The sequence below is a fragment of the Glycine max genome, chromosome 13 (assembly GCF_000004515.6).
Source record: "Glycine max cultivar Williams 82 chromosome 13, Glycine_max_v4.0, whole genome shotgun sequence".
Taxonomy (NCBI): Eukaryota; Viridiplantae; Streptophyta; class Magnoliopsida; order Fabales; family Fabaceae; genus Glycine; species Glycine max.
Genome location: NC_038249.2, coordinates 39257624 through 39270176, shown reverse-complemented (window position 1 = coordinate 39270176; position 12553 = coordinate 39257624). Strand labels below are relative to the sequence as shown.

At 31.7% G+C, this 12553-nt stretch overlaps 2 protein-coding genes across 2 annotated transcripts; both read left to right on the top strand.

Moving 5' to 3' along the window:
- Positions 1 to 2658: 2658 nt before the first annotated feature.
- On the top strand, positions 2659 to 3232 carry LOC100305771 (uncharacterized). The gene has a single exon (XM_003543311.5). It carries the CDS (start codon positions 2810 to 2812, stop codon positions 3074 to 3076), a length of 267 nt encoding a protein of 88 aa, XP_003543359.1. The 5' UTR covers positions 2659 to 2809; the 3' UTR covers positions 3077 to 3232.
- Positions 3233 to 5196: 1964 nt separating this feature from the next.
- On the top strand, positions 5197 to 9028 carry LOC100794120 (vesicle-associated protein 4-2-like). Its single transcript, NM_001254987.2, has 7 exons — positions 5197 to 5725; positions 6253 to 6323; positions 6841 to 6922; positions 7009 to 7127; positions 8144 to 8221; positions 8304 to 8423; positions 8700 to 9028. The coding sequence occupies exons 1-7, from the start codon at positions 5458 to 5460 to the stop codon at positions 8757 to 8759; spliced, it is 798 nt and encodes a 265-aa protein (NP_001241916.2). The 5' UTR covers positions 5197 to 5457; the 3' UTR covers positions 8760 to 9028.
- Positions 9029 to 12553: the final 3525 nt, after the last annotated feature.

The window sequence follows — 12553 nt, the reverse complement described above, 5'->3', positions numbered from 1 at the left end:
AGATTACTTACACATCCTTTCTCCAGTGGCCAAGCTAACCACAATAAGAGTTTTATTGGCCTTAGTTGTTATCGATCAGTGGTATCTTAAGTAATTAGATGTAAATAATGTTTTCTTACATGGTGATTTGAATGAAGAGGTGTACATTATGCTTCCTCAAGGTATGTAGGTAGCTAAGCCTAGGCAAGTTTACAAGCTGCAAAGGTCCCTATATGGACTGAAACAAGCCAGCAGGCAGTGGTATGCCAGGTTGTCTTCCTTTATGATTTCACATGGGTACAAGCAATGTGCTTCAGATCATTCTTTGTTTCTCAAACATGGAATCTATGACTGCTCTGTTAGTTTATATGGACAATATTGTTTTGTCAGGCAATGATTTGATTGAAATACAAGGTATTACACAACTGTTGGACAATGCTTTTAAGATAAAGGATTTAGGTGACTTGAGATACTTCTTAGGTTTTGAAGTAGCCAGAAAACCTGCTAGTATCAACTTGTGTCAAAGGAAGTATGCCTTAGACATTCTCAGTGATGCTGGTATGCTTGGATCTAAGCCAATATCTACTCCATCAGATTATGCTACTAAGATGCATCAACAATCAGGAACTCTTCTTTCAATGGAAGATGCTTCCTCTTTTAGAAGGTTAATTGAAAGACTGATCTATTTACTTGACTAATACAAGGTCAAATATCACTTACGATGTGCAACATCTAAGCCAATTTGTTGTTGCTTCCACCTCAACTCATCAACATGTTGTTGTTCAAATTCTCATATATATTAAGGGATCCCCAAGAGTAAGGATTTTCCTTTCTACTACAAGTAAAATTCATTTAAAGGGGTGTAGTGATTGTGACTGGGCTAGTTGCATTGACATCAAAAGGTCTATTACTGGTTATGCTACGTACATTGGTGACTCATTGATTTCATGGAAATCTAAGAAGCAAGTCACTGTATCCAGATGCTCATCAAAAGCTGAATACAAAGCACTCGCCAGTGTCATTTGTGAGCTACAGTGGCTTACCTATCTGCTGGAAGATTTCAAAGTAGACTTTCAACAATCTGCTACTTTGTATTGTGACAACAAATCTGCCCTTCGCATAGCCGTGAATCCAATGTTTCATGAAAGAACAAAACATATTGAGATTGACTGTCACATAGTTCGAGAGAAGGTGTTAAGTGGTCTTGTGAAGTTGCTTCCTATTCCTTCTACAAATCAATTAGATGATGTTTATACTAAAGTCCTAATGCCTGGTGCTTTTAAATTTCTGCATTTTAAACTAGGAATGAAAGTTAGTTTAGTTGGTTTGAACTAGTGGTAGTTAGTTAGTTTAGTTGGTTTGAACTAGTGGTAGTTAGTTAGTTTAGTTGATTGGGAGTTAATTGTTGTTATAACTGATTATATATAATCATGGGTACAACTTTCAACATTGATTCAACATACAAAATTTCATTCATTGTTTCCTATTTTCTTTTTTCTCTAACTTTCCTTGCAAGCTTTCTTGGTTAACTCTGCATTCAACAATGGTAGACACAAGATTTATGGACTATATTGAAAGGTTTTGTTAATATTAAATTACTAATAACCTTACTGGTGTGTGTTTTTTTTTTTTTTTCAGAATGTGTCAGTTCTTACCGGTGTCCCTTCTAATAAAATATCTGCATGTTCTTTCTCAATTCATGCATTAGTCATGTGATTCTGCACCTATATATGAACCGATAATTTCTTTTAATTGAGCGATGATATAACATATTCTTTCTCAAAGGTAGCTAAAATATGATAGGCGCGATACCTAGTGGAGTGCATGAATTATATTATCATGCATATTATATATATATATATACCACTTCTTATAATATTATTTTTGTTATTTTTATCACTTTTTATTTTTATATATTTTTACCTCATTTTTAGATAAATATTGTGCTGCATAAAATTAATTAATTAATATACAACTAAAATTTCTCAGATGGACACTATGATTCTACGAGAATCAATAGTGCCTTGTATAAAGTGTCATTCTTATTTACAGGGATATTATACTGAAAGTAGTAATTTTATAGTAAAAAAATTGAATAGTACAATAAATCGATTTACCTTTTCAGTAAAAAAAAAAGATATGTTTGTTTTTCTTGTTCTATAACATATACTTAAATTTATTTTGTTGTTAGATAGCTTTTATGTGAGTATATTAAATAAAAATAAATTTAAATTACTCAATAAAAAAACAAATAAGAAGCTACTTAATAATGTAGCATAAATAAATTCAAAATATGTTATATAGACAATAAACTCATTCACCTTGGAACCTCAATTATTAGATGCAAAACGAGTGAGAGTTGTCTTGATTTGGCAAGCAGGCCGCATAGTACCATAGTGACACGAAAAAAAATCCATTTTACAAATTTTAAACCTCAAGTGAGTCCAACACTCGTGTGACAAAGATACGTGGTCCTAAAACTACGGATACATTGAACTTGATTCCAAATCTTACACACAACAAAACCACTGGCCTCACCAAAACCAGTAGCCAGCTAACTACAACTTTATGCCTGTGGTTTTTCCAAATATTTGGCCGTTTCCTTAGTTTAGCAAAATAATACTGACATCACATGTCAACTGTCAAGTGCTTCCCCTCTATATAATAACACCTTCATTTCAATTGCTCTCTCAAACTCAATCTAAAAATCTCATCACCACTAAGCCACACTAGACACTACAATCATTATCAAGTTCCAATTGGGTTATTTTTTGTCATTTAAAAAGAAAATCAAAGCAAGAGTTTCTTTGAAGAAGACTTGTACACAAAGATGAGTTCAAGCAGAACTTGGGCTGTGGCAGCCAGTGTTGGAGTTGTGGAGGCCTTGAAGGACCAGGGTCTGTGTAGGTGGAACAATGCTTTAAGATCAGCACAATATCAAGTGAAAAACCATGTGAGATCCTTGTCTCAGGCAAACAAGGTTTCTTCTTCCTCATCTTCTGCTGTGGTTTCTAGTAGATTAAAGGAAGAGGGTGCGAAGCAGTCAGAGGAATCATTGAGGACAGTCATGTACTTAAGTTGTTGGGGTCCCAACTAGAGTCATAAGGCAGTTACTAAATAACTAAATATTTGATAGGGAAAGTTGGGGCAGAGATTTGTAGACTTGTAATGGTGCTTGTTAATTAGCATTCAAAGTTGCGACAGATATTGATGTAAATCTTGATAAATGAAAAATAGAAGTGTTAACTGTTAAGCAATTCCAAATTTTATTTTTGTTAATACTTTTTTATTTATTTTTAACATTCTACACTCTCATATGATTAATGCTGCCTTTCAGGGGGTGAAACATCATTTGATCTTTCATTTCATTTTGTCTACTAAAACTTACTAGATTTAGGATTTTTTTTGGGTTACATGAGCTAAAAGACTAGATTTAGGATAAAAAAATGAAAGTACGAAATTATGAATGTGCTCTTTGAAGGTTTGATTACATTAAACCAATAGAACTGAAGTAGAATTTTTTTTAATGAATTTTTTAGTATGGATTTCATTCAACTTTAAACAAACGGTGTGATAGGAGGTTTTAAATAATTTACACAAAATTCTAAATTTAAACCTTTTATTGTTATTGATCATTAGACCTATTGTAAATAGAAAGAAAAAAAAAACAGTTTGAATTCAAGAAAAAAAAAATCTTTGGGACAGATACCGTTGCTCAAGAAGGCCACAAACGAGTATCAGTGGATTTTCCCGTAATGTCAGTCTTAGCAAAATCACTTGCTAGTAATGCTCTACAACCATATTATATCATGACTAATAATAATATTGGATAGATTAAGCTAGAAGCAGCTTTTCTCTGTTCTTTTCAAGCACAAGGATGATAAAATTAAAAGGAGAGGAGAAAGAGACATGTCAATTTGCTAAAAGCATACATCCATGGCTAGATTTATTTCGTCCCTTTTTGTGGATAGATTTGAAGCCAAGTTTGATTGTGGATGCTGATTTTATTTTTGTTCTTATCTGAATTGCGTTTTGCTTGAAAAAGAAGAAATCAAAGCTCATCCTATACCTTCTCTGTTGTTACTATTAAGTGTTAACCACTAATAATGGATGATTTTATCAAATAAATTGTTGGAAAAAAAAGAAACACAAATTAAATGGCACATAATGCATATATCATTCGGCAGGCATTTACGCGAACATATATAATTTCATATTAAAATTTCACGTGATAAAATTATTTATAATATGTGTTTTAAATATTTATAAATTTTATTAGTTCTCCCTCAACAAATATTAAAAAAATACTTTTATAAAATTAATAAAAGAGAAGTAAATCCAAAACTTACACACGACCTATTCATTACATGTCAATTTGAGTAACCCCAATTCTGAAATATCGTGAGCAACTAATATTAAGAAACCTTTTAGAAAGTAAAGATTCCGATTTAATACATGACTATTTTAACATCCCAAGTAGTGCGTGTTTGCCTTGCCTCCAACTTACTTTTGCAAAAATTAAGGGTTGCTGTAGTGGTTATCAAATTAGTTTGGAGGATAAGAATGTGCATAAAATAAAATTTAGTGAGAGATCTTTCATTTGAATAATGTGTAAGTTTGCCAACCGATTAAGATTCTTCTTTTTGTATTTTGTTTCATTGGACAGTTGAATTTGTCTCTAAATTCACGATGACAATTTGGACGAAAAATCAAATATTCATTCTATTTTTTACTTTTTTATTTATTTTTTTTATCTTTTTTCATTTCTTACAATTTTTTTAATAATAATTGACAAATCATCTTTTATTTTAAATACTCTATTCACGTTTCTTATTTCTTTTTATAATTTTCTATTCTATATATGTATTTTTAATTTCAATCCACACAGTGTAAAAGTAGACTTATTCAGAAATTACGAGTGGATACGGAAAAGGTGGGATACCAATCCTACATGTGAAAAGAAGTAGCAAATGATTGCAGAGACGGTAGAATCCAACCAACTGTAAAGTCCAGGAATCCATAACCAAACAATCGGATCTCAAACACACAAATCAAATGCACAATATTCGCACCATTGGGTCCGAACCCAATTGTGCATTTGTGCATTCCATTCCATCACAGTAAAATTGAATTGACACCCCCATTCCCTCGCTCTCTCTCTGCTACCAAATTGTCTCACTCATAAAGGTGCTAACCACTACGCAGTAACTACCACTGTTTTTGACAAAACTAGAAAAAAAAAAAAAAAAAGAAGAAGCTGTAAATCAACACACAACACAACACAACCAAAGCCAAAGGTCACATTCAACAACCTCGGCCTTACTACGTTTCAGTGCTTTTACCAACAGACACAACTTGTATTTTTGCTACAACTACCAAATCTACCTTCTGGCTCTTCACTTATTATTTACTAGAAAGCTTGAAACTTTGCAGACAATTCTGAGACCCAGTTGCCGGAAGTGGCGGTTCCCAGTGGGAATGGAGGTGGAGACTGAAAAATCAGGGTCTGATGGGAAGGGTTGGAGTTTTTGTAGAATGCCATTTTGGCAAACAACTCACACTCCTTCTTCTTCTACTACTTCCATGTCTTACATGCACAATGTTCATCCGCAAAATCAGAATAACTTTCAATCTGTTGATAGATCCAGTCATCATTCTTCAACCACAGTTTCATCTATGGCCAAGTCTCTGCTCCCTACGAAGAGGAGGCTCCATCTTGATCCTTCCAACAAGCTCTACTTTCCATGTATGTGTCTCTTGAAACTTGTTTGCTCATGGAATCTTTTTGGGAGGATTATCTTCTCATGAGTAATGTTATATGCTTTCTTACGATTTTTTTTATATTTTATAGAACAAAATGAAAAAGTAAATACATATAAATAATGTCTTGAAAACATAAAAAAAAATTATTCAATACTTACTAGATACAGCAAGCAGGAGGATTAGTATGAAGAGATTATAAGAAGATTTAGAATATTCATTTTTAGTTTGAATTTCTTGTGAAATTCATGTTTTGTTTTTAATTTGGTTTGTATCATTTTTATTCTCTAGAAGAGCCTTGTGAATGGGTTGTTCTATTCATAGTTATCATGGCTAACGTTCACATTTGTGCATTCTGTTTTTTTTTTCCCCTTGCTTTATTGTTATGTTATATTTAAGGTAAGCTTTCTTATGATGGGTGGAAGTGGAATCAAGAATATGATTTGTTTGCAGTGGATGTTAGGTTTGTCCTTGCCTGATATAATGTGACTTGACTTTGTTTTGATTTTGAAGATGAACCTGGTAAGCAAGTTAGGAGTGCAATCGCAATTAAAAACACTTGCAAGTCTCATGTAGCTTTCAAGGTGTGGTTTATGCTTCCAATTCTTTTTTTGTCATTACTTTGTTGTATTCAGAAATGATGTGTGACACAACATTATCATCATGTTACTCCATACGGTGAATTGGCGACTAATTTTGTCATTCATTGTATTCAACAAATGTAATAGGAAATTATAAATATTATGTGAGCAATGTTTCTTAGAGTCTAGACTGCCTCAACAGCTGTCACAAAACTGGAGAAGAAACTTTGCTTCTGAACATTGAGAAAGTTTTCATCGTGGGAGTTTTCCATTAAACAGTTTCAAAATCTTGGGAAAATTTTACTAAATTACTATAGTAAGTTAGTAACTAAATGATAGGAGATGTAACAGTTGATCATGACCATCTTCATATTGGGTTTCATGACATATTCTATAGGATGATATGAACACTTGTATTCTTGTACACTGCCTAGTTATATACTAATGCCCTTTTTTTTTGTTTCCAATATTTATCCTCTATTTAGGTTACGACTAATGTTGATGTTCTCTTTTGTCTTAGTTTCAAACAACTGCACCCAAGAGTTGTTATATGCGCCCTCCAGCTGGTATTCTTGCCCCTGGTGAAAGTATTATTGCCACCGGTAATTTTTGCTTCTATACTTGTGTGAAACATAGTCAAATGCTTAGAATTTGGTGAATCCTCTTACAACTCTTACATATTTGGCAGTATTCAAGTTTGTGGAGCCACCGGAGAATAATGAGAAACCAATTGATCAAAAAAGCAAGGTTAAGTTTAATATTATGAGCTTAAAAGTGCAAGGTGAAATGGACTATGTACCGGAACTGGTAAAGTATTATTGCTCCTTTCCATGATATCTTGCATCAACGTCATTGTAATTTTTATGTATATCTTTGCTTGTTTATGTAAGATGAAGTTAAAACTTTCTTTCTGTCCTTGAGCTAATTAAAGTTTTATGTCCTAAAATCCGCTTTTTTCTTTTTTGTGTGGAAAAACTGAAAAAATCAGTTTAACCCAAGATTTTTATCAAGAAAACTGAATCAACAAGAAAATTATATTCCATGTGACTTTTGTTGAATTTCTTAAGATAATTTTTGCTTATAAATAGTTCAAAGAGATTCCATTTTGTACAAATGGGAATTTGGCATGTGTGTTAGTTATTGGAAGTGGAAGGAGGCTCTGGAACCTTTATGTATTTCCATGACCTGATTTTACTTTCTTTCTGGAGACTTGAGTCAGTGTAGCTTATTTATTTGTTGTCTTCACATCTATATTAGATACTTTTGTGAGGTTGCTGTGACTGGTATTCTAACTTGTGTTACACTTGAATATATTCATGAACTTTTCCTGATTCTGTGCACACAATTATTGTCAGAACTTAATTTTATATGAACTGCCTTCTCCAGTGTATTCTACTCTCAATGCATTTCATTTAAGGTTTATGCTTAAGCTATTAAAAGTTAAATATCTTGTCAAACACTTTTTTATTGCTAGCATTACAACTTTTGACTAATTTCACTACACAACCTACTTACATTGCAATTGTCAAATTAAAGATATATAACAATGAAGAATACATTTCAAAAAGCCTTAAGCTGATTGAAAGTATTAGGTTTGACCTTATTCACAAAATCATTTTTCATAATTCATCTTTTGCAGCCGTGTCTTTCAATTCACAGATTTATTCCTGCAATGACAAATAAGCTAAGTTTATGTGCTTCAAATATGTTACTTTGAACATTTAGGACAAAGTGCTTTTGTTTCTAGCATAAATAGATCATGCATTCAGTATTGGAAGCAAATGGGAATCTAAAATGTATATGTCACATGATTGTTCCTACAGTTTGATGAGCAAAGAGATCAAGTGGCAATAGAGCAAATTCTGCGGGTTATTTTTCTGGACCCTGAAAAGCCTAGTCCTGTAAGACTATATATCTCAAACTTGTCATATAACCTCTACCATTTTATGTGGAGTTGTAATTGAAAGATGTTGTTTCTTAAAGGTCCTGGATAAGCTTAAACGAATGTTGGCTGAGGCCGACGCTGCACTTGAAGCGCGAAAGAAACCACTGGAGGAGAAAGGTCCTTGTGTTGCTGGGGAGGGCCTTGTTATAGATGAATGGGTTAGACACTTTTTTCAACACATTTTTTTGTTTGAATACATAGTATATGAACTGACAAAGTAAAGACATTTTATGTTGTCATCCAATCACAGAATATATGATAACTTTGTTCTCTTTTACAATAACTATCTCAAAAGTTATATTTACCGTGATTTTTTATTAATTGACCATGTAAATTTTTTATGCTAACATAGCATTGATGTTAAACTCTTCGTTTATATATTGGATGCTCTCTTTCCATATTTCTCATATTCTACTCTCTTGCTCCATATGTAGAAAGAAAGAAGAGAAAGATACTTGGCTCAACAGCAGGTCCAAGGTGTTGATTCAGTGTAAAGCATTTCTTTCTTCCTTTTTGTTGGGTCAAGCCCTTAATTTTCTTCAATGTATGTTCTGAAATTGAATTCCTAGCTCACTGATCTGATCTGTCTCACGTGGTTGAGTGGCCTAGAAAGTTGCTATGAAGCAATAATGAAATCCTTTCATTTTTCTTTTCAATTATGTTTGTGATGTTAAATGCGAGTGAATTAATACTATAATCAGCTGTACTTAATTGTACTTTTACATCATAATCTATAATTTATACATATCTGGTTTTTTAGGAGTTATACTTATAGATAGCTTGTTTGTTTTAGAAGTATATGGAGTTTTCGTGTCTTCAACATATTTCTGCCTGCTTTAAAAAAATATATTTGCCTCTTTGAACGATGGATCAATATAATTAATTATATTAAAATAGTTTTGATATTGATAAGTCATTAGTTGTTCGTAGCCATTATTAATCAGGTGAGAGAAAACAAAGTTGGTAGGATCCATGGCGGCTATAACATCATAATCTCCTTATTCTTTGTTTATTACTACTAAGGATTCTTTTATTATTATTAGTATTATTATTAAACAATATATACAAAGCTTCAGCTTCATCCCTTGGAGATCAAATGAAATCAGAGATTTTATACTTCTTTTTTGTTAAAAAAAGGTTAGTGGTTTGAAGCAGTCAGGAAAGTTAATCAATAGAGTTAGGAGTCACTATCATTATAAATCTTTGTTTAGGGCATGTCATTATACATTAGTTGGGGACAGTGGAATGCGCATTTTAAACGATCTCCCATCTCTCCTTTGAGTTGGTCATACTTTTTTTGGTTTCATGATTTGGTTATACTAACATGGTAATGTTGCAAGTTTGCGACATTCCAGAAATAGAAATGCTTTGGCTTCTATCAGAATGCTTGCTTCCTTTGAATCCAAAGGGATCCAAGTCCATAGCTTCTGCATATTTTAGATGTTAGATGTGGTGAGACGTGAGAGTACTTAAACCATATTATTAAATTCTTTACAAACACGTACTATATTAATTATATCTCGTTGTACAAGTATTATAAACGAAATTAAAAGCTTTCATTTAAAAAGATTTGGTCTTAATTTCTGAAAAACAAAGGTAATTGCTGGTAAAAAGTTAACAATAGTGCTGATTCAAAAAAAAATAGTAATTGGCCCAAAATAGCAAGGGTTATTATTATTATTTTAGAAAAGCAAGGATTATTATTATTATTAAACAATGTATATAATATCACTTCACTTGGAGATCAAATGAAGAGATTTCATACTTCTTTTTCTGTTAAGGCAAAGAAGCTAGTGGTTTGAATCAGTCAGGACAATTAATTAATAGATAATTAGCTAGCAGTCACTGTCATATTCTACATACCTTTTTTAGGGGCATGTCATTATATATCTTTAATATAGTATATACATGCTGATTTAACAGGTAATCTAGTCTTTTAAGATTCACAAAGTGGGCAGGTCCACTTAAAAAAGTGAGCATATCTACTTTCTCTAAAGTACAATATTTAAGTGCCTGTTATTATGGCGTATCATGATGTTAAATCCTGAGGTTACCATAACTGTTGATGGAGCAGCAGCTATGCCATGTGAAGTAGAGAGTATTAGATGTTGTAGAAGAATAATTATTGATGTGTTTTTATTAAACAATTTAGTGCTCGTTTGTTTTGAATCTTAATTGTGGTGGCATACATTACAATGTAAAATTATATTAAGTTAGTTTGAATAAAATTGAGCCTGAATTTTTTAAGTATAATCTTGGTTCCAAGTCTTATAAATAAAAAATAAAAATAAAAACGCTATTTGAAAATGAGACTATAGTAAAGATTGTCAATTATGTTTTTTTTATATATAAAAATTAGTTATCCACTTTATACTTATAATATGTTAATAAAAAAAAAAACATTTCATTACTGAATGAATGGCAAGGATCATCTCTTGCTTAAATTCCCAACATGTTGGACAAAAGATAAAAATCCATTCTTCTTCCCAATTCCTCTTTGCGGGCGAGTGAATCATAAAACAATAAAGCCCTTTAGACGACGTTAAATCATGATATAATATTTAGATTTCATGTTCAAAGGACTCGAGTGAAGTAAAAAGTTAGAGATGTTATAATAATAATAATAATAATAATATTTTCATTGAACAATTCAGGATTTATTTAGTAAAAATAATTTGATAAGTCAGCTGAAAACTTAAATGTCATTAGAAAAGGCCATACTGGGTATAAATATTGACAAGCTAATTTGAAAGCCAAAGGTTGTTAAACTATTTTATTATATTACAAATATTTTATAAAATTAGCTATTAAATTTGATAGCAAATGTAAAATGACAAAAGATGTTTATTTGATTTTTTATATTTTAAATTTTACAGACTATATTTTTAGGTAATTATAGTTTTAAGTTTTTTATTTAATTTTATAATTTTTGTTCAAACACTAAATATTTATTAAAAAATTAAAATGAATAGCATAATAGTTCAAATAAATAGTGTATTATTAAATGTGGAAATTTATTATAGTGGTAAAACTGTGATATTAAATAATTTCATTAAAATTTTGATGGTAAAGAAAATAAAATAAAAATTTGGAGGAAGCATAGACTGCGGGTTTTGGATTATTGGAATCACGGAATATGATGAAGGGCATATAATTGATTCGTTCTCAAAGCATAAAATGGTGAAGCTTAAGATTCATTGCACATAAATAGGTCATTTTCAATTCATCCTCTACAAAACAACGTTCTTTCTTACAATTCTAGTGGCTTCATGTGCATGGATTTTGGACCTGAAAATATGTCGTTGTAAAACCAGCTACTCAACTTGTCCTCTATCTGAACGTGTGCATCCAAGTACAAACGAAACTAGCTAGGTTTTACAAGTTCATTTTGCAAGGTACACGTAGCATGTTTAAATCCTGAATATATATGGTTGCATCAAATACTCATATAAAGAATTATATTGTTTATGATAATTTCATTTGATTCAAATAAAAATAATAATAAAAAATACGTATAGACTAAAAGAAAAAGAATACTATTTATTTAATGAAACATTTTTTTTTCCAAATCACATCTATCTTTTAAAAAAGAAAATTTCATTCAACTCTGCAATCACAAAGCTCATCTAACCATTTGGTTTTAGTATATATATGACTTATAATAAACAAGGTTATATTTAGCAAATTTTAAACCAATAAATCCTATTTAAACAAATTTTTATATACCAATAACACAATATGACTGAATCATGTTTGAATATTTTAGAGTTTCAAAGCATATCTAATGATTGACAGTTAAAGAAGTTATCAACTATTGATTCATAAAAAACCATAATCCAAGCATACTACAAATATATGTAAATTGAAGGTGCAAAATTAGTTGACTTGTACTATTATTTTCCCTCGTAAACCACCCCAATAAGAGATTGACAAGTATAATGGAGTGGTGCTGACAGAGAGGATGATAATGAACTTGGCAGAGTCCATGGAGCCATGCACTCGCACGTGATGCCCTTCCTGAGCCCATAAACAAATGGATCATTCATCGGACTGCAGGCCCATCATCCCTCAAACTTCAACGTGTCGTTGCCACAGTTCAACGCACAACACGTATACAATCAAATCAATTAAAAAAAAATGGGTAAAAGAAAAAGTGGTCCTGCCAAGAAGGACGAAATTACCCCTGCATAAAACACCAATACTTCCTGAGCCAGAGTCTTTGAAACGGACAAAGAAGGTGGGACCCACGCCCCGTGAAGAATGGAAGAGAGAGAATAAAGATAAAAAA

Excerpts from the sequence above, each read along its gene's own strand:
- LOC100794120 (NM_001254987.2), top strand. The coding sequence starts at position 5,458 with ATGGAGGTGGAGACTGAAAAATCAGGGTCTGATGGGAAGGGTTGGAGT. Across the intron at positions 5,726-6,252 it reads CAACAAGCTCTACTTTCCAT|ATGAACCTGGTAAGCAAGTT; the intron begins GTATGTGTCTCT and ends TTGATTTTGAAG. Across the intron at positions 8,424-8,699 it reads GCCTTGTTATAGATGAATGG|AAAGAAAGAAGAGAAAGATA; the intron begins GTTAGACACTTT and ends CTCCATATGTAG.
- LOC100305771 (XM_003543311.5), top strand. The coding sequence starts at position 2,810 with ATGAGTTCAAGCAGAACTTGGGCTGTGGCAGCCAGTGTTGGAGTTGTG.